We start from the raw sequence: 27,185 nt of genomic DNA, 5'->3' as shown, positions 1-27,185 counted from the left end.
TACACAATGATTCAAGTGAAATACACAATGGTTCGAGCTCATTACACAATACTACTTATACATACTTATACAACAATAACACTGTTCCATCTTACGTACAAATTCGACTTAAGGACAGACCTTGGAAATGGAACTCGTTCTGAAACTGGGGACTCCCTGTACACTAAAGGGGGAAGGGGTTCTGCTCTCAGAATCAATCCCCCTTCCTTATTGTCAGTAACAGGAAAACAATCATTTCCAGATTGTGAGATTCTACCATTTCTTCTAGCAGATGAGGAAGTGGTGCTACTGCAATTCTGTCAACTCTTTCTTTCATATGTTGTAACAATGTTTTCCACCACTGGGAGGTGAGGTGGGGCATTTCTGGAGGCACGTGAAGCAAATTAGCCAATTTAGCCCTTGTCATAAGCATATTAATGCTCTTGACCCAGTGAGCTGGCAAGTAGCCCAAACACATTGGGTACAATTCACTGGTACCACCAACACCATGCGAATACATATGGAATTCCAGTAGGAGTTGGCCAAAAACATTTTGCTACTGGAGATCAAGAACAAGCTGGCAAGCTGGGGAATATGAGTCTCTGCTTGTGAGCACTGCACTTCACTGGAGCTAGATCAGGCCAGTGTGTCTTTCCTTAATAATTCCGTAAAAGTTTTTGGTTTTTTTTTTGGTCCCAAGTTGCTCTTTGTCATAAGAATTTCACAGCTCATCTTTTGCGCAGGACCATCAGTCTCTCTTATCATACTCAGATGCCGAGTGCCAAAAGAAATGGAGCCAAACAGGGCCATTGAGAAAGAACAGATCCCAGATATTTGCAGAAGTGCAGGGACCAGTGAGCATGGAGCATTCTGGTGCCACAAAATATTCAACTGGAAAAGGAAAAGCGGTTGGAGGGTTCAGACGCTTTGCAGATTAGAACTTCTATTAGTTGGTGAGGAGACAGTGGGATGTTTTGTTCAAGGTCCCATTCATGTTCTTTTCCTCATTTTTTTTAGCAAAATGCATCATCACATAATATATAGTAGTCAACAATCAAGGCATCATATGATTTAATATCATTAAGACTGTACTGTACAGTATTTTGATTCTCTTTGCTTGTACAGAGTGTAGCCTTTCCAAAACGGATATTACCCAATATCTTTTAAAGTTTTCTTTTGAGAAGATTTGCTATTAAAGGCAACATTATCCTCACTTTATCCCAGTCCATGACTTATTCCAGACTGAAGAATAATTTGCTGCAATGCATAGCTGAGATTTTATTATCTGTAGATCTTTCATTGTATATTTGCCACATATAGACATGCCGCGACACGATATATATAGCCATAAACGGGAGAAGCTGTGCGTGCGTTCCTGCATGTGATATAACCTAAGCAATTGAATATTTCAAAGCCTTGCATCGCGGATAATGAATCCGAAGAGTGTAAAACAAACAAAAAGCCTACGCATGTTCAACTCGGTGGATGATTTGGAACACTGTTTCCTAGACTGCCCTACCTCGCAGGGTTGTTGTGAAAGCAGAGGGGCGGGGGGGGAATTCAGTCTCTCCCTCGAAGACGGGCGGGATTCAAGGACGAAATAAACCACCTCCGAATCTCATGCATATTTATAACGCGGGCCGCGCTCTTTTACGTAAAACGGGCGCAACCCCGAGCCAGCCCGCGCGCTGAGTCCCCCTGCGCGCAAGGAGTCGCTGCGAAGCCGCGGAGCCGGAGGCGGGACGAGGCTCGGACGCCGCCGGGGGCGGATCGCTGCCTTTTCTCTCTCCTGCCGCGGCGGCCGGCTGGCTGGCTGGCTGGCTGGCTCAGCTCCGCGATGGCGGTGACGAAGAAGATCGCGATCCGCCTGGCGTATTCGGCGGTCGGGATGATTTCGGGGCTGTCGGCCTTCCTCGCCTGGAACCTGGCGCCGAACCTGCGGCAGCCGTACACCGCCTCGGCCGGCGGACTCTCGGGTGAGCCGCGGACCGGCAGCGGGGGACGCGCGTGCGGGTCTGGTCGGGGGCCCCCTCGCTCTCCTTCCTCCCCGCTTCTGGGTCCGTCCCCGGCTCCCTCCAAGCCCGGGGGGGGGGAGCGTAGCCGGGCCGCCCCGCGCCCCGCGCCCCGCGCCGTTTCAGCCCTGCCAATACGCGCGGGGAAGAGCAGCCCCCTTGGATTTGCTTGGGGGGAAAGGGCGACGGGGCGGTTCTGCTCCGAAGTGCGGTAAGTTGTACGGAGTTCGGTAGTGCTTTAAAGGCGAATGGGGTCGTAGGCTTCATCTTTTCTTTCTCATTTCCCTGCCCCCCGAGTGGATTCCTCTGCGTCTCGCTTTCTGTATATTTATTTATTTATTTGTATTTCAAATTTAGTCGCCGCCCATCTCACTCAAGATTGTCAGGTGTCGGACAAGTGCCCCAAGGCAGCCCTGCGAAGAAAAACGCAGAAGGGATGGCACTTAGTCAATCAATCAATCAAAGTTACTAGTCCACAGTGCTTCCTAGATAACCCAGGGCCTTGTCCTTGTGGTCACCAGGAGTCAAAAACTGATTTGAAGGTACCCAAAAGAACAAAAGCAAAAAGCGGTTTATAATGAGCCAACTCACATTTATTATTTAGTCGTTATTTATCAGATGTGTATCCCGTCTTCCATTAAGGGGCTCAAGGCAATGTGATACTCCCTCTTCTATTTTCCTCCACAACAACAAGCCTGTAAGATAGGCTGGGCTGAGGGAGAGTGATGGGCCCAAAGTCACGCAGTGAGCTTCTCTGGCTGGGGTGGAGTTTTCCGTGTGACAGATAATAGCCTTGATTTACCATCTGTCCATGTAATTTTATTTTTTTCTGCCTGTTGCTTTAGGCCTGCATCCAAAATTGAACCCACTGAAAATATAGAATCCTTTAAAAACTAATCCAGTCTGGAAAGCCAGTTGATTGTTTTGTTTTAAGATTTTGATGTTTGGGTGATCGTGACTTGTACTGACCAGTGGATCACAAATTTGTTCTCATAATTTTATTTGTATAGTGGTTTATGATGCACCACGCACGGCCATCATGCTAAGCCATTTTCATCTTGTTATACTAGTATCCTGCCTCTTCAGGGAGTTCCAGATGACATTTGATTTCATTTATTTATTCGTTGTATTTATATAGCCACCCATCTCATAATCAAATGACTGGGTGGGGTACAACAAAGTTGAAAACAATATATACAAATTAACATTAATATTAATATTAAAAACTTTAAAATTTTAAAAAGCACAAAACTAAAAGAGAATAAAAAGGAGATTGGGCGAAGAGCAGGTGTTAATTACACGGGAGCCATCACAATATTTCGCCAGTCCCCCGGGGTCCCAGGCCTGCTGACACAACCAGGTCTTGAGGGACCTCCGGAAAGTCAAAAGGGATGAGGCCAGTCTCACTTTGGGGGGAAGGATGTTCCATAAAGTGGGGGCCACAGCAGAAAAACTCTGCCACTGAGGACCTGCCAAATGAAGCTTCCTAGCCGACGGGACCCACAGCATGCCCTCTCTGCTGGATCTGATAGGTGCAATTGGGGAGAGGCAGTCCCTCAAATAATCTCAGTTCATCAGATATTTACAGCAGCCCTGTAAAGTAGGATGGCCAGGGAAGTAGTGATTGGCCCAGGGTCACCCTGCAAATCATATGGATGAGTGAGGATTTGAACAGGACCTTCAGAGTCTAGTCCAAATTTCTAATCCTAACACATTATTTATTCATTCAATTTGTATGGCTGCCCATTTCATCTAAGTGACTCTGGGTGGTTCACAACAAATAAAAACAGTCCAGTAAAGACAAGTTAAAAACCAATATACAAACTTCTAAAAACAATCCATAATCAATTTAAAAACAGAATCATGATCAGCAGCAGAATTCATCCTACATCAGCTCAACACAGCCATTGTAAGAACTCCCCACCATTGACAGACCCCCAGGCACGGTGGCAGGGCTGTATCTTCAGGGCCTTCATAAAGGCTAGGAGGGTTGGGGCCAAGCGAAGGTTCAGATGTTCCACAGGGGTGGGCATCACAGCAGAAAAGGCTCTTTTCCAGGGTCCTGCAAGATGACTCATACTGTATATGAGACCCATAACATGCCAGTCCTAGTGGGATGGGTAGATGTGACGGGATAATTGATCGGTTACCTCCATGTAGGTTCATGACACCAGTGTTCCTCAACCTTTTAGGCTAGTCAGCACCTTTTGACAGCAAACAAAAACCTAGCCTGCTTCATTTTTATTTTCTAAGAAAGCTTACTGAGGTCCATTTGAGGTCCAGAAGCACTCCTGGAAATAAAGGTGATCCAAGAAACCAGCTTTGTAGGTTTTCGATTTCTTTTAATTAAAGTCTCTTCTGAGTTGAGCTCAGCTCCTGGTAATTCCACAGACTCATCCATGTAATTCTCTGTGTAATTTGTCATTGACTTCTCCTGGGTGGCTTTCTGGGGACTTCCCAGCCTAGTCTGAACCCTAATATTTCTTGATTCTCTCTCATTCACCTACTAACCAGATCTCATCCTGTTTTGCTTTCCCAGTACGGGCCAAGGGCATCTCAGTGCAGTCTTATTAATTAGCACATTAAAGGAAAATGAGGTAAAAGGTGAGGCAGCGGGCCTGGTAAGCCCCCAAGGAGGTGTCTGGGGCCCCACTGGAGCATTGTTTCTCACCCTTGGCAGCTTTAAGATATGTGGACTTCAATTCCCAGAGGGTTGCCAAGGCTGGGAAACACGGCACTAGAGGCACACCAGTAACCCTGGAGTCAGTATTTCAATGTGCCATGAATGGCACACAGCACCTAGGTGCCAGACTCCTGTGAAGAAGATTGATTTGCCAATTTAAATGTGACTCTGCACCGGTCTTATGTAATTAGTAGCTTGGACTACTGAGGACTTTATTTACATCGCCTCTTGCAGTGCTGCATTTATTATGGTATTGCCTCTGGAGTTCTCTGGATAGCATATAATTAGAACAACAGTATACAGTCGAAACCATGAAAACAGTGAAAACCACCCAATGAAAACACGCAGCTTCTAACTGAGTGTCAGGCTGGCACTTCCTTGGAGGGATTGGTGCATGGAAGAGTCTAGGCCTGGTGCTCAGAAAGCGGCGATGTTGTCCTCATGAGCCCTTCCAGGGAGGCTGTACCATAACTGGAATGCCTATACTGCAGAAAGGCCCTCCATGTGTTTTCTGGATTCCCCCTAATTCAGGTCAAATGCACTGGGCTTTTGAACAATAACCTTCATTGTGTAGGAAAAAGACAATTGGCATTCTTAGTGAACTGCAGTTGTGTGCAGCATGACAGCCACAAAGAAAGAGATTTAGTAAGCTTTTGGTGTGCCATGCAAAGTAGTCATTGACTCAGTCCCATTAACCTCAAGGATGCTGGGCGCTGCATCCTTCACCCGGTGTACTCCAGATAGTTTGGATTCCATTGTCCCCAGCGAGATGGGAAAGGCTGATCTTGATCTTGAACTTGAACTGGAACTCCTTCGCCCACAATTGGCTGGGTATGCTTTGCAAGCAATAAACTGCTGTGGATGCTATCCGACCAGTTGTTTCATACAGTGTCTCACCAAAGTGCTTTCTCCATTGCTGTGATTTAAAAGCTTGTGGTGGAAGTATAGAAAATTTAAGCCAACAGACCTGTTGAACTCTAAGCCACAACAAACCAAGCAGTGGGCATCCTGCTTTATGACTTGCATGTATGTTCCTACCCAGGAATAATAAGTGAGCTCCTCTCAACTTACCCATTTTGAGTCTGCTTGGGTTAGGAGGCAAATGTGTCTATATTCCTTCTTTTGTCAGCATCACTTTCATCAACAAATGTCAATTTGCATCAGGGTAGGACCACGCATGGTGGACATCTGGCTACTTTCTTTTATACTTGGGTAAGAATTGTCTGCCAAGAGCTAGTTTGGTGTCGTGGTTAAGGCACCAGGCTAGAAACCAGGAGATGGAGAGTTCTAGTCCTGCCTTAGGCATAAAGCCAGCTGGGTGACTTTGGGGCCAGTCACTCTCTCGCAGCCCTAGGAAGGAGGCAAGGGCAACCGGCTTCTGAAAATCTTGCCAAGAAAATTGCAGAGACTTGTGCAGGCAGGAGCCAAGATTTACCTGAAGGGCCAAGGAAAAAAAAAAAAGAATTGTCAGGGCAGCTGTTAGGCCCAAGAGGCAAGGTGTCCAAAGTCATTCCTGAGGAATTCTTAAACATGGTTTTGGTGGCACCGACATCAAAACTGATGGAGAACTGATTCAGATTAGAACTAATAATTAAGAGTTTGGCCTTGCATCACAGGTTCCAAGATAACATCTGAGATTAATGGAAGCCTTGAGGTCCTTGATGATTTTATCTATAGATCAGATTTCTTGGCTTTGATCTGTAAAATGAGAATGACTGGGTTCCATGGAAGAAGAAAGCCTGGAATTCACCAAGAGTGTAGAAATGTTTCTCAGCCCCTGTTCCTAGCCCTGTTGGGAAGGTTACAGAGTCAATTAAGAGACTTCATTAAGCAAATTGCACTGACAGAATTAACTCCCCCAGATCAGGAGACTGGTAGCCCCTTTTTCAACTAACAAATTTTATTAAACCATTAAATTTTCATGAGCTGCAGTTCACTTCATCAGAGCATAGAGTGGCTAGATTGATGTAGGATTTCACAAAATGTGTTAGTCTGAAAAGAGACTACCAGATTCCTTCTAGTTTTTTTCCCCCCCCCCTATCATAGAGTAACCCACCTCTCCTCCTACAATCTCCCCCAGATTGATGGCTTAGCTGATTTGAGGAAATATGTTTGCAACTTAAGTACATGTAGCACTGCTTTATCCTGAATCTGACCACTGATCTGCCCCTTCACATGTTTTATTTATTTGATTTGTATCCAGCCTTTCCTCTGAGAACTCATTCTTTACTCCAGTTTTATACCCACAAAAATACTCCTTTGAGGTAGGTGGGGCTGAGGGTGAATGACTGGTCCATGGCATTTAGTGAGGTTCTGTGGCCAAGGGTAGACTTTAACTTGGATCTCCCTAGTTCTAATCCAACACCTTAATCACTACATTATTCTGGCTCTCATAAAGCGTATACAAAGTGGTGATAGTTTTCCAAAATCTTGAACAAATATATTTTCCAGTTCTAAAATCCTTTAATTGAAATTCTAGTCTGATTGTCTACTATAAGCCAGGTGCTCTACTGAAGGATTCTGGTTGTTAATATACTTACTGGCCAGCTAGTGTTTTAAGAATACCTGACATCTCTCTGTACAGGTTCTGGTTCCAATCTTATGATTCTCCTGCAGTGGGAACCTGGGGCCCTACAGATGTTATGGACTCCAGCTCACATCATCCCATTTGATGGGCTCTGTTGGCTGCAGAGGATGGGAGTTGAGAGTCCATGATCTCTTGGAAACTCTTAGGTCTGTCAGAAGATGACTGTCTTGCCATGCAGTGTGGTTATACTCTGGAGGTGTCACATGAATGTCTGATAATAGCTTTGCTGCTTTACGCGACAACGTTGTAACGTGGCCTGAGAAAAGCTTGAAGAAATACTGAAATGGGGAAGAGAGAATGGCAAGTGCATTACATCTGTTAGGGATGTTGCTAAGATTTTGTCTGTGTTAAAAAGCAAGCTCAGGGAGATTCCTGGTGAGTTGATTGAATTAAATATGGCTGGTTTACTGAAGCTATGCTTCCAAGACAGGCAGATCAGGATTCACAAAGGATGACTTATTCAGGCTTTATGCTGAGGTTAGAAAGATTCAGGATTGGATCCGTAAGAGGACAGTTTGTGTTGGGTTTTCTAACTTGGTAGTAGTTTGGAAAAGTCTGCATGTATCCTGAGTTCCTGTGGAGAATTCTTTAAACGTTCTGTCCCTGCTAAACTTGGGGAGACAGACAAGAATTGATTTTTTTATTATTTATTTTTTGAAGTATTAGTCCTTAGGATCCAGTAACACATTTCATGCTACCAATGCCTTTGCAAATGTTTAGCAAAAAATCTCTGCCATCTGACAGTCCACAACCTCTTCAACAAAGTTGTATTAATTTGAACCTGGCAACTTACATATGCAAAACATATTTTCTCCTACTGAGTTGCAATTATCTTCTTGGCGTATGTGTGCATGCCTAATTTTTCTATCCAGATGCATGTCTTTAACCCAGATAAATACCGAGTGCCAAGCAGATTTATTATGCTGTGGATGAATGTGATCCAATAAAACTTCATTTTTTCAAACCAAGTGATGGGAAGAATGTCCATTAAAGCTAAATTAATCTAAAATGTATTAATTAACCTAAAATGTACAAACATTGACTAGATTGATTTTCCAAACAACCGACAGTCTGTTGTTTGGTAAAACAGTTTGAATTTAGATTTTGTCCATTGCAACCAAAGTCCACTGGTGTAGGTGTCTGTGAAATTGAAATTTTACTATAATTGTGATAAAAATTGGTATGGGGGAGAGTTTTGAGTCATACACAGTGCTTTCAGAGGGACAGGTGGTGGCAGTCCTGGAGCAAGAGGTAATACAACCTTGTTTTGTAGAATGCAGCCATCTACATTTGTTCAGAACATAAGTCATGTTTGAAACATTTTCCCCATTGATCAGATTTCCCCCCAACTTGATGCTCTTTAGAGGAGGAATCAAATGATGTCTCAGTTCTCCAGTGTTCCAGTCCCCATTCCTACATCATTCTTTAAATCATGTAATTGGCAAGACATTCTGAAAGAATTTAATCCAAAGACTGCATTATCCAATAGACTGAATTACCTGGCTGGTTTAAATAGAGCAAAAAAACTATTAAAAGAAAAAAAATGCCATTACACAGGCTTTCTCTTAAATTGTTTCAATACCTTGTATTGTATTTCCCACCTGCTTTATTTATTTTTTAATTTAAAAATGAAGGTTATCTAACATGCTGCAAACTAAGGCATCAATCTCAAGCATAAACTTTTCCCCTCAAGAATATGGATCATTCATTCATTCATTCATTCATTCATTCATTCATTCATTCATTCATTCATTCATTCAAATTGATTAGCCACCCAACTCCAATGGAATAGTTGGTTCCCAGACTGTTGCAGGCTTAAGAAAACTGCTTCCTTTCTGGATGTCAGGAAAACTGTTAGAAAGAAAATCAGAAGTTCACCTTCATGTATGAAGGGATATGGTGATTCTAAATGGGAACTAGTTCACTTGCTGGAATTCTCGTAACCCCATCCCATTCATTGCAATAAATCTTGTTAAAGAGAAGTCTGTGCTTGAGGAAGAATCATCTTCAGTTTTCATCAGCTGCCAAAGTGCCTGACAAAATGCTCCTAGGCCCTGTGTATACTATAGAGGTATAATTTGAAAATAAAAATGAAAGGGGGCTATGGTTCATTGCTTTGTTTGGGACCACCTAAAAAGGTAGCTGAGGGAAGCAGAGGACATCCTGTGAAACTAGAAGAGGTAGCAAGCAACATAACTTCTGGGCAGTGGGTTCTTGGTGGCTATTTTGTGACGTGCCAATAACATAATCTCTAAATTCCAAATGTGCACATTGGGCTAAAAAAAGATTGGGGACCCTGGCATAAAGTATAAAAGAGAAACTTTCAAGCCAGGATTTGTAATTGGCTTCCAGTCTGTAGCTTGCTGTCAGAGTAACAAGATAGAAGCCCTGATTTGAATGTAATCACTTAACTTGCTGTGGCTGGTAGGCTCCTAAGCTGCTTTACAAGAGGACTTATGGGCACATTTCACGGCCCGTGGATCCAGAAGGAAATAGCTGTGCATTCCTACGCAGTTGGAATGTCCTCCCAACGTAGGATTTTATGGAGAGTAAGTTGATGCGATTTGCAAGGAAGCTTTTAAAAATACTTACTTGGAAGGTTGTCTGGCATAGTTAGGTGTTTCAGCCCAGCTGATCAAGCCAGCCTTCAGGAGGTGCTCTGGGTGAGAAAAGGCTTTCTTGGCAGCCAGAGGAGAAGAGTTGGCAGATGAACTACCCTGAGCCTTTTCCTGCTGAACTTGATTGCCTTCATGGTGGGTGAAAGGGTGCATGAAATGCATTTTTAGCCTGGCTTGTTTTCTCCCAGAAGGGAGGCCCCACCACTCCCGCCCCATTACTGCAAAGAGTTTCCCAGGCACTGGAGATATGGCTGAACTGAACACATGGGTGGTTCTGAACCTTTGGGGTGGTGTCCACTTGTGGGCAAACCTAATCCTTATTAGATGAGGGACATAGCTAGGATTCCAGCAAATTAATTTTTGGGAAACTCTGGGGTTCAGTGCATGTTGTTTCCTGGATATGTTGATAATCTTGAACAAGTAACCTTGAGTGTTTTTCATCAATCAGATCTTGTCTCATCTCTGGAATGCAGGCTAGGAATTTTACCAAGAGGGTGGTTGGGCCAAAAGAATGACTGCATTCAGGGCTGGGGAAGGCTACACCAAGCTGGAAATGGTCCCTCCCTTAAGCCGCCTCCTTTTCGGTGCTGCTGGATGGTTGCTGATGTCACTTATCCCATGTGGGGCGGGGTGGGGGACAGGGAGGAGAAATCAACACAATTGTTTTTCTGGAGCGGCCTAGCTGAACGAGCCAAGAATTTGCTTGTGCTGGATCTGGACCAGAGAGATCATGCTTGAATGCGTGGCCATCTCCCAATAGCTTTTATGCTCAGGGGAGGTGATCCTCCAGAGCTGTGGGTCTGCTGCTGCCTAGCCTGAAGGAATCCCAGGCCTGGATCATGGCTGTCCTCTGCCTGCGCCCAGAGGGTCATACAGTGGTGGCACTTGGCATTCACCAACCAGTTGAGCTCCAGATCTGCCAGGACTGTTTTGTCTGGAAATTTTGGGTGTTGTAGTGTGGAATTGTGGCTAAGGTATTGGACCAGCAGCAGGGGAACCCAGGCTTTGGTCCTGTCTCAGCCATAGATGCTGACTTTGTGACTTTGGGCCATTCTGTCTCAGCCCAGCCTACTTTGCAGTGTTGTTGTGGGGGAAAATTGGAGGGAGTGCTGGGTAACGCCACCTTGAGCTCCTGAAGGCAAGGCAGGATAGAAATCTGACCTGTGCATGCATATATCTGGGAGGCATCAAACTGGGAAAAGTAGCTGTGGTTAAGAATGAAAACAAAAATCTAAAACCCACCACCCCTTTCTTGAACCTGTAACTTCTGACTCATCAGCCTAAACTTGATAATGTGAGGGAGCTTGTGCTTTTTACCACAGAAAAAAACAAGCTTTGCATATGCTCAGGAAAATGTTGTAACTATTCTTAGGGCTTAGTTGTAGATAACCACTTTTTTTTTCCTGGGGGGGGATTCTAGTGTCATTTCTTAAAGTGGAATCACAACCCTGGTTTGGGCAGCATTTCCAGGGGACTTTTTTAGGTGATCTCCACAAAGTTTCAGCTGCATAATTAAGCGAAAAGAAAATAGACTGACTTTGTACCTTAGTTTCAAAGCCCTTTCTAAGTCAATAATTGTTCTTTCTTCTTTGTAAAGAGCACTCTTGTCCCTACTAATCCTGGCTGAGTTATACTCCATGTGTATATATAGAGTACAATCCTTCCCAACTGGGAGTATACATTAACATTTGGGAAATATTTATTCATTCAGTTGTTATCCCTCCTTTTTACTCGTTACTTCTCACAACAGCCTTGCAAGGTAGGTTGGATTGGAAATAAATGGCTGGCTCAGTTCATGAGCTTCCATGGCTGAGGGCGGACTTGAACCTAAGTCTCTCCAGCCCAATGCAGTACTTGAATCATTGCACGGGTCTACACTCCCGTATTAAGTTTCTTTGCTCTACACTGGCGTACCTACCAGTCCTGCAGTGCAAAGTAATGTGAGCTGGTATTTTTGAAGAGGACTGTAAATGAAGTGGCATCAAAGGTCCAACTCTTGTAATTTATCTGTGATGGAACTGTAGGAATTGTCACTTTGCATTTGTCAGTTAGCACCAACTGATGATCCGTCAAGGTGGTGGTGGTGGTGGTGATGATGATGATGATGATGATGATTTAAACTTGTATGCTGCCTAACTCTGGGTGGCTCACAACAAGCAAAGAAATTACAATAAAGCATAAAAAATAAAGAAAAAATGGCAAGCGAGATGAAGTGAGGAGTATCGCTCTCCCTCACAATGGCCTGGGTGAAAAGCCAGGTCTTCATAGCTCTTCTAAACAGCAGCAGAGTGGGCACCATCTGGATCTCAGCTGTGAGAATAACCTTAAGGAACAGGACCAAAGCAGTGGTCAGATAAGAGAAATCTGAGTCCAAAGCAGAAATGTAATTTGAGAAAACATCTCAGACTTGACCCTCCTTAGTTCTCTTGTAGGTAAAGGCAGGTAGGGGGGAAGGAGGCACTTTCAGACCTGGAAAATTCTGTAACCCTATAATAAAAGTAGTTTTAGTATTCATAACTTTAGTTTCCTAGTCTGGGCTATCTCGAAGGGCTGACACTCAGGGGGAACCTTGTTCCAGAGGGCAGGTGCTGATACAGAGAAGGCAAACTTCCGGGATCCTGAGAGGAGTGCACCAACCCTGCAGGATCGAATCACCCAGCAGATGTCATGGGTGACATGTGGTCCCTCAAGTAACCAGGCCCTATGCATAAGCAATCTCTGATAGTTTATCCTGTGTATTTAATGACCATGCCGGCTTTCTTTTTTCCTTGGAAATGTGGAAGACGGGTCTATTCATATTACTTAGTTTTGATGAGCACTTGATTTAAGCAAATGGGGTGACCTTTATAATTAGCTAACCACACAAGATACCACTTTTGCTGTAAGTAAAAATCTTTGCTGCTATATTTTGGGTTGTTTTGGTTTCTAGAACTGGTAAATAATAAATTATAAGGGCATGTGTAAAATGCAGTATTAGCCGAACTAAGCTTCTTTATAGCTTCTAATTAACTGTTTTCATCTGACTATTCCTGGAAGATGCACACATATTTATTTGGAAGCATAGTAAAAATTAGCCCAATCACAACTTAGAGTGCCTCTAGGATTTTTTTTTCTTTTAAAACTGAAGCCGTTCAAAGGAGCTGCGTGCTATTCGATGATCAAGTTTTAGATACTGATCGGTAATCCAATAAACTATTTTCCCAGTAACGCTTTATTTTTTTATATATATACATTTTAAACCACATTAAATATATGGGAATGTTTTGCAATCCAATATTTTAGTATCATTACTTTCCACTATTGGGAAGAAAACTTTGGAGATAAGTATACTTGTACAGATTGCATAGGCTACATTTTTTTTTCAAAATGCAGGCCCTTCGCCTAGTTGATCAGAGAGCGCGTTTGAATGCAGAGGCTGCAGAAGCAAATGTAGACATTGTGACTGGGGTTTTGAAAAGTTCTTGTTTTCTTGACCATTTTTGCCAACTCATTCCTTTCCAAGGACTGTTTTGCTGAGTCACAAGGGTGTTTTCGATGCAGTGTCAGGAGTCCCTCATCGCAAGGCAGTTGACTGCCTCAAGGGCTGACTCAGTTTTTGAACATGTGAGGAAAAGACTGCGTCTGACCCCTTCTTGCTCAGAAAAATAGGGAAAGAGTAAAAATGTGACTTGGCATTTTTCATCACTAATATCAACCAGAAGCTGGTTTGTCTTTATGTCAGCTTCTGAAAAAGGGGAAGTTTCCTTCTTAGCTGAGCTTTGAAAAACGCTTTGCGGTTTACTTTTCCCCCCTAAGGAAACTTGCAGAAGTCCATAATTTCGTATTTTGTTTTTTTAGTGCTCATCCATTTTAGAGTTTCCTAGACTTGCTCACCTGCTTTCTACACTAGCTATAACCATTAGTCTCATTTATTGTAGTCAACCGGTGGGTCCTTCTGTTCCAGTTTTGCTGATGGGGCTTCTTCTGCCAACCTGGTGCCCTCCGGACATTTGGGGCCTATGACTCTCAGAATTCTCAGCTATTTCTGGGGAGCTTTAAGTTGGGGAAAATAGAGACAATAAAGCTGAGAAAAAAAGGGGATTTCCAAGAGCTATGCATATTGTATGAGTTCACTGGGATTGAATATGGAGAAAACATATATTTTCTCCCATGCTGTGGCTTCAGTAACAAAAAACCCCAACTCCAAATTCCCATCAATAAACTGCTTTTTTAAATGAGGAGGAAGCTCTTGTTGGTACCCAAGACAACTTTTCCCACTTAAAGTAGTAGCTAAACTTAAAACCCTCCGTATTGTTTCTATAATTCAGGGGTTGAGTTGGAATATGCTGCAGGCTGAGTCCAGAAAAAAGTATCCCTAGAATTTTTTAAATTAGAAATTTTGTTCATTCTGGCTTAGGGTTCATATACTTTATATGGGTCACTTTTGTTAATTACTGAATATTGACTTGATTTGAGTAATGATTTTGAAGTCTTCAATTGACGTATGATACCTTAATATGCAGTACTAATCTAACATTAATTTTTTTATTCAGTTTTATATGACTTGCCAATCTTTTTTTTTCTGTTTTTTATGGTTTTTTTTTTCATTTTTTTCCCTCTTGATTGTGTTTTTAAATATATACTAAAATTAAAAGAAAAGAAGGTAGCCCCTTGCCAACAACTGGTAATAATGGAGCTGGATTCTGCTACAGAACCTGCAGGATGCCCTACCTCTCCTCATCTGGCAGATCTGGAGTGAAACATTTACACATGCTCACTCTAGATAGATAGATAGATAGATAGATAGATAGATAGATAGATAGATAGATGCACTTAAACAAATTCAGGGGTTGAATTGGAATTCTTTAAAAGAATTCATGAGAATTCTTGCAAACAGACTTGCACTAAGTGGGTGTAGCAATAAACAGCACCCTCTCCTTATTAGTTTTGTTCTTATCCGTTCCCATACTCTGACACCTTCTCAGAGATCTTGATGCATTCCCACTAGTACAGTCCTAGAACAGCTGCCGCTGACTTCTTAAAGTGGTGATAAAAGTAAAGAGGCCCCCAAGTTGGGCTCAACTCTGGTGACAGACATGGACCAATCCGTGCAACTTTTCCCCCACCAGCACCACAGGTTAGCTTCATACGTACAAAAGAACCCTGATGATCCCAAACATTGTTTTGGGAGAGGGAGGAAAAAAATGCCCTTTTCCTGAACCTCTATTTTTTTGTTCCAGATGCTGCCAGCCAAGCTGTCAGTGATTCCCAGGGCCTCCAGTATCACTCCTTGGAGAGCATAAATGCATGGATGCCACTGCACGCCTATCCTCTAGCGGCATTCTCTTGGTATCTGGCATTTTGGTGTGATCCAGCCCTGCTTTTCTTACTGGCATATCTGCTTCCCCTTGCTTTGGAGGATCCAGAGCACCTCATTTTGCAGAGTAGCCTCTGTTTTGTGTGGCTTCTGCCCTCTGACTTGCTCTCCCTCTCCAAAGCAGAGGCACTTTTACCTGAACTGTTTGTTCCTCCAGATTAAAAAAATAACATTTTCAAGTCAAGGTCAGTTTGTGATGACTTCATCCAGTCAGGCAATTTTCTTGGCAACAGAATAGAATAGAAGAGTTTGCCATTGTGTTCTTCCCCAGTTTTTTCCCCAACTTCTCTGTCCTAGCCCTGGAATTCCGTATTGGTTTCCCATCTAAGAACTAACCCAATCTGGTCCTGCTTAGCTTTTGCATCCAGACAGAATCAGTCAGCCTTGCTACCTGCTGAGACCCCCTCAGGAGCTACCCCCAAAGTGTTACATTTACTCTCCAATTCTCCGCTGCTCCCTGTTTCAGCTGCTGCCAGTTGCTTGTAGCAAACGTTTTTACCACAAGAGGGCAAATCTGATGTCTTATCCTTTGCCTGATTGTTTGGGTCCGTGAAATCTGAAACTATGTTTACCCAAAGTTAAACTACAACAACACTGTGTTTAAGACTCCTCATGCCACGATGCCCTGGGCTCCCAGCACAGACATCTCCAGATGTATAGCCTTCTGCTCTTTTCACCCAGCTAGCATGGCCAATAACGATGCTGAATGAGAGGGGTGGTAGCTTGGCACCTTTGAAGGATGCCAGATCTTCTCCAGCTTGGGTCAGTTACAGAGGTTGGCAACCCAGGCAGCTGTTCCATGATCCTGGGAAAAGACACAGCCGCCTTAAAGAGCTGGAGATCCCCACCCCCACCCCGTGCATACATATACTTTGAGGCACCTATTTGGTATTGAATATGACGCACTGCACAACCCTGATGTCAGAGCTTTGCTATATTAGATGCGGCTTTTGTGCAGAAGTGCTTCCCCATAGTCCAGAAAAGTTCCCTGGACATAGAAAACAAGCCTAATCGTAGTGCTGAAAAGTTGCCTAGCCTACCTTTCTTCCTGACATGTTGGCTTTCTATAGGCAAGGAGTGTATTGGATGGGAGAGGATTTCATTTTAACTTTAAAGTGGCACATGGCAGAAACATTTGAAGATGCTGAGAACCTGGAGCAAAGGTGCAAATGAGAGCAGATGACTCTTAAAAGCCTTGGATGCTCTTCCCAGGGCACCTCCAAAAACTGCGACCAACACAGAATTTGGAATGTGACAGAATTATAACATTCTTAAGTGCACTGGGCTTTATTTATTGGTTTGTTTATTATGCTTTTACAATCACTTTGATTAAAAAGACACACACCTAAATTGACTTACAAAAGCTAACCTCCCAACAGCGTTTATCAGCAGCAAAAATATCAATACATCCGCATATCCAAAAAATGCCATAGCAAGAATAAAACAGCACCCACTTTAGGTACCTACTTCACATCGACTCAAACCCCAAAGGCCCACGTGAAGGAGCTCTCTGAACATTAGCAGGGAGAACACTGTTCTTACTTTGGGGGAACTGATCCCGTAGGGGATCTCTGAGAGCTCTTCCAAGTTCTTCCTCTGCTGCTGCTTGTGGGGCAGGGACTTTCCCCTTCTCCCAGCACATCTTAGGTGGGCAGGTTTTGTTTGGAGCAGGCATTTTTGAAGGTTGTAAGCCGCCTATGGAATTGTGTGAAATTATTTTAAATTGAAACCAATCCAACGTAGTGTGTTTCTCTTGTCCCACTTTTTGGAGTGCCAAAAGCCACCCTGACCTAAAGGAAATGGTAGAAACCTGCTGGTTAAGGCTGCTGATAACTTTGGAGTTTGCATGCCCACGTTTTATTGATTCTCCTTCTCTCTTGGTTCAAACAGGTGTCTTGGCGCTCTGGGCCCTAATCACACATGTGATGTATATGCAGGACTACTGGAGGACTTGGTTGAAAGGTCTGAGGTTCTTCCTGTGTGTTGGCATTTTCTTTGGCATACTCTCCGTGGTGGGATTCTGCACGTTCCTGGCCCTGGCCATCATAAAGAATCAATGTAAGTCCATGATTTGGTTCTGTTCTGAAGTCTGGCTCTGACACTAGCAGAGCAAACTCTGTGCAGCCAAAAAAAGGAGGGAGACCGAATTTTATGACAGCCACGAAACCTGCTCCTCTTCCCCCTCCTCTGCATTTAGAGATTCCACCAGGCATTTCCCCACGCCCAGTCTGCAAAGATGGGGACCCTCTGGACAATATTGGGCTCCATCAATCCCAGTTGACACGGCCCGTGTTCAGAGATGATCAGAATTGTAACCCAGCAGCATCTGGCTCCCCACTCCTGAGTTAGAAACGTGCATCCCTAAAGTTTCAAAAGTGTGTGCATTTGTGCTGCACTATTGCTAAAGATGAGTGTGGCCTCCATGATAGCTGGCAGATTCAAAGGACCAGACAGAGCTTCGGTGCAAGGGATGAGCAGTTCTTTGTTCTGGTGATCTTCCATTTCAGAGGGCAGTAATTATCTGGGATAAAAGACAGCCTTGTATGGTGTACCTAGGAAGTTATCTGCCCAATCCTCAGCCAGCTTATTGGCCTGTCTAGCCTATAGCAGCCTGTGCAAGCAACCGTTGCTCCTCATTTCTCAGGCTGATGCTCTTCATCAGTGTAGCTTCCCTGAAATGTTCTTAGCTGCAGGTGCCAGAGATGGAAGCCAGGACCTTCTGTTTTCAGTGTATCAGCTTGGCAATTCTGCTCCATGATGGCAAATCAAGAAGCGTTGTGGACTCCAGCACTGCATTTGTCAAGGAGCCCCTCCTACCTGTACGTCTGCATGGAAGGGTGCTTTGCAAGAATAGGTGTAGGTGCAAAGGTTCATATGTGACTGGAATCCTAGTCCTACAGTCTTTCAAGGGTTTGCTGGTGCCATTGTGTGCCTGTAGATCCACTTCCTCAAGATCAAGGCTGGATGCTGACTTAATTCCTTTTGGCTCTACAATAATGCTTGAATATGACTCCCTTGAAAGGGGAGTCCAGAGGAGAGTTTTGAGCTGTAGATCCTCAAATGGCTTGGAGATTGGCTTCCCTTATGCTGCCTTGTAATTCATAAGATTTGCCAAAAACAACCTTATGAGTATATTTCATCACTCTAAGCCATCCTTCTCTAATCTGGGGGCTTCCAGATGCATTTCTCTACAGCAGGCTAGGTAAAAATTCTAGGAGTTCTAGTTTCCACACACCGAAGAGTCCCCATAAGCACTATCCTTTTTGGGGAAGTCTTCCCCTGGAGACAGTAACTTGGTAAAACAATTTTAAGGTTTTATTTTGCTATGGCTGTTAGGGACTGCCAGTTCCATGAGATGCAGATCTTGGTTTAAAAAAGAGAGCCCTACCATCACAAAGCTGTTTTAATTGGGAAACTGCAGACAAGGATATACTTTAGGGTTATTGGCCAGGAAATAAAATATGCATTGAAGGACGAATACTGTGAGTTGGCTGTAGTCAATGGCAGTCCTTCAGAGATCATTGCTAAGGGATGCATTTAGGGATCCCATTAAAGTTCCAGAATTGGTTGAAATAAATAGATCTCCATACATTCACCAACTGGATGTGGCAATTGCCAAGTCTGATACTATCATAATAGAGTCAAGTCATGGTTGAAGCAGCATATAAGTCTACTAAATCAATCAGTCAATCAATCTGCTACCTGTGGGGTTCTTGGAAGCATCAGGCTGGCAGCTGGTAAAGACATAATTTTGCACCAGGGACAGAGGCTTTCCAGGGGTTGCTCAGTTGCTTGTCTCCGACTATTGGGCATCCTGCCTGAGACTGCTGGAATTAAAATCTAATGGCAGGGTCTAGGACAAGTGAAGAACCTCTGGTGCTCTAGATGTTGTTAAGTGATAGCTCTCATAATCCCCAGTCATTGTGACCAATAGTCAGCAACAGTGGAAGATTGAGGCCTCTGACTTTACTGAGTGGATGATGGAAGTAGTGAACCTGGTTGGCAGGATAATCAACATTGGACCTATGCTACTTTTTCCTCTTAATAAGTTGCTACAATTTGCTTGTTCTTCCCAGCCTTTAAGGATCCGCAGAGCTACTACCTGTCCTGCATCTGGAGCATCCTTTCCCTCAAATGGGCTTTTCTCCTTGGCTTATATTCTCATCGGTACAGGAAAGAGTTTGCAGACATCAGCATTCTGAGTGACTTCTGAGATCCTGGACGTCCGTTCCATCAAAGAAAGACCTTGGAGGGTCAAGGAAGGCTGTTGTTAGCTGACTGGCCCTTGGAGGCAAGGGGTTGGCAAGGAGGCGGCTGAAAGAAACCAACAGCGGGTGCCTGACCTGCTTCTACATTTTTTCTGCTGGTTCCATTAGGAGTGCTTCCTAACTGCTGTTGTCCAATCATTTGCCCTTTTGACTAGCTTTGTTCGTCAGTGTGTGCTCATCTTTCACAAGGATTTTGTGGTTTGAATGGATGGTTCAAGATGTTTCGCAGGACCTGAGTTTTGGTCCCAAGTCCCTAATATCTGTGACCTATGGCATTTTTCATAGCTTTTTTTCTTTAATGAGAAGCAACCCCCCCCTTTTGGGGGGAGCGGGGGCAAATCCATGGTCCAGTCCTATAAAGCAAGGATTGATTTGTACTCCTTTCATACAGATGTATTTTTATAGTTAAAAGCGTGAATCCATTTTAAGACAACTTTTTTAAAGCAAGCTCTCTTCCCTTCCCCGTTGCTTTGGTGGGGAGGCTTGTATGTGTGCTGCTGGTGTTGGTTATCACAGTTTAGGGACAAGACATGTGCGTTGTGAACAAAACTCTGCTCTGCACCATTTTTTTTTCTCTCCTGCCAGTCTTAAATAGTTATGATGGATGTTTCTTTAATTTCAGTTAGGTAAAGCTAACTACTGTTGCAAAGGCATCTGCAGTTTTGGAGAGTGACCCTCTGGGTTAAGAAGGAACACAACATTCCTATCCCAACATTTCCCCTTCCCCTGTTGCTATCTGCTCAGCATAAGGAGGGACCTGGAGACTTCCAGATGTTGTTAATTACAGCTGCCAGCAGCCTCAGCCAGTGGTGATGAATACCATGAACGGGGCTTCAGAAGTAACTGGAGGGCCTGGGTTCCTCATCCGTAATGCCATTTTCTTGCAGACCGCTTTGTGTTTTTGCTAAAACTGTTATTTTATAACGTGAATGACTGCCATATTTTAGGATCGGGGAAGCCAATTCATTTTTAGAAGTCAAGCGTGTTGTCTGTATTTGTTGCAGACTGGGACAAAAATGGATAATTGTCACAATAATTTTTTTGTTATCTTATTCTCTGATTTTTACGTCTGGTTGAATAGGAATTCAGCGGTCCATGCTGAATGAGTTACAAGCGGACTGTTAGCCAAGGAACTCTGCATAAACTAATTTACAAAAAGAAAAGTGCATTTTGTTTTAACAGAACACTTAGCTGTTTTAGATCAAGCTTGTCTGGGATAGAGTTGAACAAATGGGGTAGGTGCCATGTATGAGAAGAAATGGTGGCTTGGGAATTTCTCTGCCTCACCTGGGCACAACATATTGCCTTTGAGTTCTTTTTCTAAACTAAATTGCCATTGTGATCTCACTTAGAATGTTTCAGTTGTTGTACAGTGGATGTGTTTGAATGGGTGGGTGTGTTGCACTATTCCTCCTTCACCCATCTCTCCCCTTTTCGCTTATGCTGACCTGGCAACCGGGTGTGCAATCGCTCCTTGCAGTTTCTCTCTTTCTCTCCTACTCTAAGAGCCGCTGGCACTTCTTTGGGGCTGATACTCTTCCTCCATCTAAAGGAAAGATTATAGGAATTTAGACTAACTCTAACTTGAAAGCAGAATGATAGAGGATGCCCTGTTTCTTAAATGTCTGTATCTTTACCTATCAAATGTGTAGACTTTTATGTAGAATGATCCCTATTCAGGTGGCTGTGGCTGAGGCAATTGTCCTCAAGATGTCAGGAAGCACTGGAATGAGAATCAAGTGGGTCGTTGTTCCCTTCGGATTTATGGGGGATTAACCTGTTGGATATAAGGCAGCTGTAGAGATGCTTCAAGTATATCGACAAGCTCCTTATGCTTCAAATGCCATCCTGTTTGTCAAATACGCCGCACGGCCAGTGATACTCTCATCAGGCTTGGTGATCCGTACTGCAAGGACTGGGTTTCTTGGTGTTCTTTTGAAAAACAGGGATTCCCAACAGCACAGAAGGGATTTGGTAAATGCAGGAACACCAAATCTTCATGGGCAGTTGAAGAAGAGCGTAAGAACGAATCCATTTGGCTCAAGATGTCCTCCGATAGAATTAAGTTATTCATGTGCTAAAAGGTCATTTACTAAGGAGCTTACGGTGAAGAAAAAGGTAACCAGGCTGGTGCCAGGCAGTGGAGAAGGTGGGACTTTGTCCATGCTCTGCTTCATTTCTGTAGTAACATTGCAGAAGACCCAATGGTGACGCATTACATTACATTCATCCACTCTTTTCAATCTTGCTGCTCCATCCCTGCTGAAACTCAAACAGCAGATAATATGTTTTGTGTTTTGCTTTCTCCTCTCCATGTGCAATAGGTATGTGACAGGAAGTGGTTCACCCAGGTGAAGGATGTTCGCATGCCATTTTTTCTTATTAATAAAATGAAATTAAAAAAACATTTAAAAGTCTCTTTTCTTTTTTGCAGAGAAGAGCAGGGAGCATGTAGGTGAACCTGTAAATACAAAGCAGGTGCTGAAAGAGTCCTGATATGGTAGGGTGAGGTGTTGAATATACTGGTCTAAATTTATGCCATATCCTTGGAAAATGTTGAGATGGTAGCCTTTGGACATCATGTTTAAAAGGAGCAAATATCTCCATTAACGAATGAATGTATACATTTCATTAGAAAGGAACACTTGCTTTTGTTTTTAAAGGATATCACAATAGCTTTGCACACTTGCAGCAATTTTAAACAATAAAGACATGCTTCTGGATGTCACACTTTGGCTTGTGTGTGCTTTGCATGGAATAGCCACTGAATCTTGAAATAGAAATTGTGATATTTTTTTTTCCCTGCATGAAGTATGGAGAGGATTCAGGAATGTGCAGAAATCTAGCAGGTTTTGCTCCATCTGCTGGCAACTGCCGGAAGGAGGTGTGCTATGGATTCCCCAGCCTGGGAACCAGCATGTTTTGCCGCCTCCTGCAATTTGATTCTGGTTGCAGAAAGAGTGAATGTTACTAGATCCTTAAAACAGCACACCTTCCTTCATCCATGCTCTTTCTGGGAAGTTCTTTGCAAAGCCATTCAAGACAAAGTGCTTCATGCTTTCTGTGGAAGAGAAATGCAGCCTGTTTCTCCCCTTCCCCCTGCCAATAGTTCTTGTAAGTTCTCCAAGTCTAACCACTGACAGATAATCCCTGTGCTGCTGCTGGTGTGAGTGCAAAGAGTAGGACAGGACCCTTTTTGGTCCAAGGAGGATGTATGTTGAAATGATTTTTCCCATAAGCTCTTCTTATTCAGTCTTCCCAAAGCAGTAGTCCTTTTGCTGCAAAGCTTAGAATCTGAAGCAGGGTTCAGCACCGTGTTTCAGACTACAGTTCTCCCAATTTCTTGCCACCGGCCATGAAGAAGCTCAGGTTCCCTGTGAGGTGTAGTGACATTCCCTCCCAGGTTGCAGCAAAGTGAAATTGCCAGTTACCAAGAGAAAAGCAAATCTCGCCGTCTCCTATTCCTCCTGCGGAAAATATGCCAATTGTTTATGGTATGGAGTTGGGACCACGACCAGCAGAGAGAGGAAACTCATCTTTTTCTTCCTGTCCCACTTGCCTAATGCTGGTTTTGGGTAGAGGAGGTAACCCTTGTGTGCGGGAAGTCCATAATTTCTGTTCTTATGAAATTGAAAAGCTGCAACTGAGGGAGAGAGATCAGCACCCAGATCACTCTTGGTGGGCACAGGCGAGGCCTGGGTGCTGTAGCTAACATTGTTTACCTGGTTCCTTGGCCTGCAACTCACCCATTTCAAATACAACATTGCTGCTTAACTGGGACAGGAATATGGGCCTCAAAAACAGATCGAGCGTGAGAGCGTGAGCATGTGTGTTCTTTATCTTTTGCTAGGCAGAGAGAAAACCCGCCCTTGACCATCTGTTAACAGCTTGTATAGATCCATAAAGACAGACTGGAATTTCTTTCTGTTTTGTGCTTATTCCATTTTCTCCACCCTAAAGGGGGGGGGGGAGTCCAAGGATGTTGGCAGACGTAACAGCCTCTGATCAAAGAAGTCATCCCTTACAATACACTCTCCTGCTCCCACACCCTCTGAGGGAGTGTCAACTCTGTTCTTCAGTGTTGTGTTCTTGGTGCTCCCTAAACCTTTGTGCCTTTGACACCCAACAGTTACTTCTTGTTGGCCAAGCCAACGGATACCCTTGGAGGTGGAAGCTATCAAGTTGCCCTTCAATTCCCAGGTGATTCTAGCCTGTCACTAGTCAGGCAAGGCAGTGGATACAAAGAACGGTGAGTGGATCTATAGAGGTATAACTCTACCTCTATAGGCTTAAGGGGGAGGGGGGAGGAGGGAAATATTCAAGAAGGAAAAGTGATTCTTCCTGAATGCTGCGGTCCCAATGTTTATAGTTTCAAAATTCTCAAGTAGGGTATTGCCTATCAAGTCTTGAGTCCCCAATCAAATGTAACCCATCAGATTTCTACACTGCTCGCTCAACATAGGCCTGGGATGTGGGTTTCCTCTAGACCTGATGTGAGCAACCTGAGATCCTAGCCTCCCTATAGCTTCTGAACCTCTTTTCATGGCCCTTGGAGCACCTTTATAACCCTTCTGCATTTTGGAGCCAAGAAATACATAAAATACACTTTTGGAAGAAGAAAAAGCCACTGAAATGGGGAAAAAAATCTAGAAAGTCCTATTCCTGCCTCTCTCTCTCTCTCTCTCTCTCTCTCTCTCTCTCTCTCTCTCTCTCTCTCTATATATATATATATATATATATATATATATATAAAAATGCAGCCCACTTACTGTGGCCAGCCTCAGACACGTTGCTTTGGCCTCCTGTTTCTAGCCCTATTGTTTGGATGGGGGTTGGGGAGCAGGCAGAAATCTGGAGCTTTATTTAAGAGGGGAATAACTAGTTGATATACTAGTTTTCAATATAGCACAGACTTCATTAGAAAACAGCGGGTTCAGGAATGATCTCCAGATGCTAGTGACCTACCATGCCTATCATCTTTCATAACTGGTTGTGCTGGCTGGAACTGGGGGGAGTTACAGCTCAACCTTTACCATTGTGATAACTTGTTATAAAGATACTGTCTTACAATGTTTTATTCTATGTGTATTTTACCCAGTGTAAGCTACCCAGAATTGTTACACGAGATGGGCTGCTATATGAATCAAATAAATAAATATCCTTTTCCAGCATCAAAAGCCACTTCACATTAGGAAAGGGATAGAGGGGATGATTTCTCAGTAGTTTCTTTCGCTTAATGTAGACAGCAATGATCTATGGTACTATTTCAAACTTTTTTTCTCTTAGGACCCCTTCCCACTTTTAAAAATTATGAAGGACCCCAAAACAGTTTTTGTTTGTATGGGTTATATTTATTGATATTTACCATATTAAAAATTAAAATCGACACATTTGCTGCCACTATCGCTTCTTACCATTGTTTGATGGGATTTTAATATCATATTATTTTTCAACAGGCTGGCAAATCATTTTGATTTTGTGGACCCCTGAGAGGATCTTGGGGGACCCCCAGGGGTCCTAGGACCACACTTTAAGAAACACTGATCTATGGCATAATGATCCACTACCTATCTTGTCTTGTCTAGTTTAAAGACGAGTTCTCTCCTCCTTGTTCTCTCTAAAAAGATAATACCATGGGGTCATCCTGGTTAAGAATTCTCAAGTTAACTCGTGGAGCACAAAACAAGGTTAGAATAATTGTCTGCTAGCCATCCATTTCTGTACTGTTCTTTCTAGATCAGTATTGAACAAGCATGGATTTTCAAAATGTCTTGGTACAATAGTGCAGAAGGTCAAATGGAAGAAGCCCTTGATGCCGAGGAAGAAAACGTAATGGTGATGGATGAAAATATTCTGGAAGAGACAAATTATACAAAAGTGAGAGAGAGAATGATGAGAGGTTTATTTCCAAAGTCCCAGTCTGTTGTTTAAGCTGTTCCTTGAAGTATGAATGATCTATTAAATACCACAATTCAAATGACTCTGTACAGTATCCACAAACTAAATCAATTTTAGCCCACGAGCTCATGTCTTGACTAATGCAAGAGTAATGAAGGACACATTTACCAGTTTAGAAAGGCATCCCCATGAACATGGAATAGTTCTCATGTTTCTGACAAATTAGTGGTTTTGGTCTAATCCAGCTTCACCTCAGGCAAGAAAAGGTCGGTGGTGACACCAGCACAAAGCTGGAGCCATCCTGTGAAATGTTGGAATAAATGAAGGGCAAGTCTGGAGCCAGAGAATTTAGGATGCACAGGCATGAAGTGCAGGAAGCAGGACAGATCAGTTAGAACTGAAATGCAGATAGAAGATCAAGGCCTTTCAACATATTTCAGTCCCATCCTATGATCATCAAAAGAGCAACCCAGGTGATAGGATCCTCCCATTTGGGTCTCCATTTGGCAGTGTTTTCAGCTGATGCTTCTCAAAAGTGAGGTTTCAAAAAGGAGCTTGTTCCAAAAGGGTGTGGAGACAGGCGATAGATCTGCAAATCCTGCCCTTGAAAAAGAGAAAAAACAAGGCCAGCTCCTGAACCGGTATAGACGGAACCCCTCCCTGGGACAACGAAACAACCGGATTAGTGGGGGAAGCCATTATTGTCATCTTCTGCCCCACCAACGCAAGCCTTGTTATTTTACCCAGGTTCTTCTGTCTCCTTTTCCGTAATGGAATGCATGCCATCCGCTGCTTCACTAGGGAGTAAGGGGGATGGATCTAAAGACCCTGGGTATTCCAGACATCACCCTGAAACAGGAAAAACAATGCTGGTTCTTGGGTGACATAACTTATTTTCACCTCCCTTTGCAGCCACTGGGAGATTCAAACAAACAAACAAACAATTCCCAAAAAAGACGGTGGGAGAAGGAAGTGCTAGAAAATAGGAGGATGCTTCAGCAGCCAGACAGCTGATGTCTGCATATTTTCCTTGGATCCTTCCAGCCAAACAGATCCTCCATGGAATTCTAGGATGTTGTGCCTCTTTCCCCTCTCTCCCTCTTAATGGGACTGATTTTGTGACAAGACAGAAGGGAATACTGGTGGGAAAGATGGCAGGGTTACACATGAAGGCCAAGGCATCTCAATTTAATCCGCAGGATCTTGTATTGGACAATATAAGTTCCCATATGCACTCACCCTCACGGACATACACTGAAAACTGTAGGAGAGGCCTATAATATAAATTGATTTCATAAATACATGGATAAATAAATAAATCCTAGGGGAGCTGTTCACCCTTTTCCCACATGTGGCTGTGATCTGGAAGAAAGGGGAAAGACATTTTGGCATGTCCCCCCCCCCCCAAGTTCTTCCCCAGATATCCTGGCCTGGGAACCTTTGCATTCCCTTCCGCCAAGCTTGCGATGGAAACGGGGGGTTGTGTGCGTTGTGGAGGAGGAGCAGATACCGCCAGGCCAAAGGCCTCTTCCCAGACAGGCTTGCAGGGCCTCAGCCTCTGTGTTGGCAGACTGACAGGGCAAGGCGTGGATGTTTGTTTCTCCTCATCTGTGGATTTTTGTCCCGGAGCCAAGAAGCCAAAAGATGCTGGTGGGAGGCCTTGATAATTGGAACATTTGGAATGAATTTGGATCCAAAGGGCCAGGACGGTCTCTCAGCTTTGATGGAGTTCCTGGAGCAGGACACATGCCAAGGCTCTGTAGCCTTGCGGTTAAACACCCCAG

General features: G+C 43.7%; 1 protein-coding gene across 1 annotated transcript; it reads left to right on the top strand.

The window, feature by feature from the left end:
- Nucleotides 1–1,688: 1,688 nt before the first annotated feature.
- SLC48A1 (solute carrier family 48 member 1) lies at nt 1,689–21,910 on the top strand. Its single transcript, XM_088137922.1, has 3 exons — nt 1,689–1,955; nt 17,126–17,293; nt 19,312–21,910. Exons 1-3 carry the CDS (start codon nt 1,817–1,819, stop codon nt 19,446–19,448), a joined length of 444 nt encoding a protein of 147 aa, XP_087994048.1. The 5' UTR covers nt 1,689–1,816; the 3' UTR covers nt 19,449–21,910.
- The last annotated feature ends 5,275 nt before the right edge of the window (nt 21,911–27,185 follow it).

This window comes from Python bivittatus, unplaced genomic scaffold, assembly GCF_059951505.1.
Source record: "Python bivittatus isolate LINGU-HERP-01145 unplaced genomic scaffold, Pbiv_v1 ctg000220_np1212, whole genome shotgun sequence".
NCBI classification, from domain to species: domain Eukaryota; kingdom Metazoa; phylum Chordata; class Lepidosauria; order Squamata; family Pythonidae; genus Python; species Python bivittatus.
This window is presented reverse-complemented; position numbering and strand designations above follow the sequence as displayed.

Excerpts from the sequence above, each read along its gene's own strand:
- SLC48A1 (XM_088137922.1), top strand. The coding sequence starts at position 1,817 with ATGGCGGTGACGAAGAAGATCGCGATCCGCCTGGCGTATTCGGCGGTC. Across the intron at positions 1,956-17,125 it reads CTCGGCCGGCGGACTCTCGG|GTGTCTTGGCGCTCTGGGCC; the intron begins GTGAGCCGCGGA and ends TGGTTCAAACAG. Across the intron at positions 17,294-19,311 it reads GGCCATCATAAAGAATCAAT|CCTTTAAGGATCCGCAGAGC; the intron begins GTAAGTCCATGA and ends TGTTCTTCCCAG.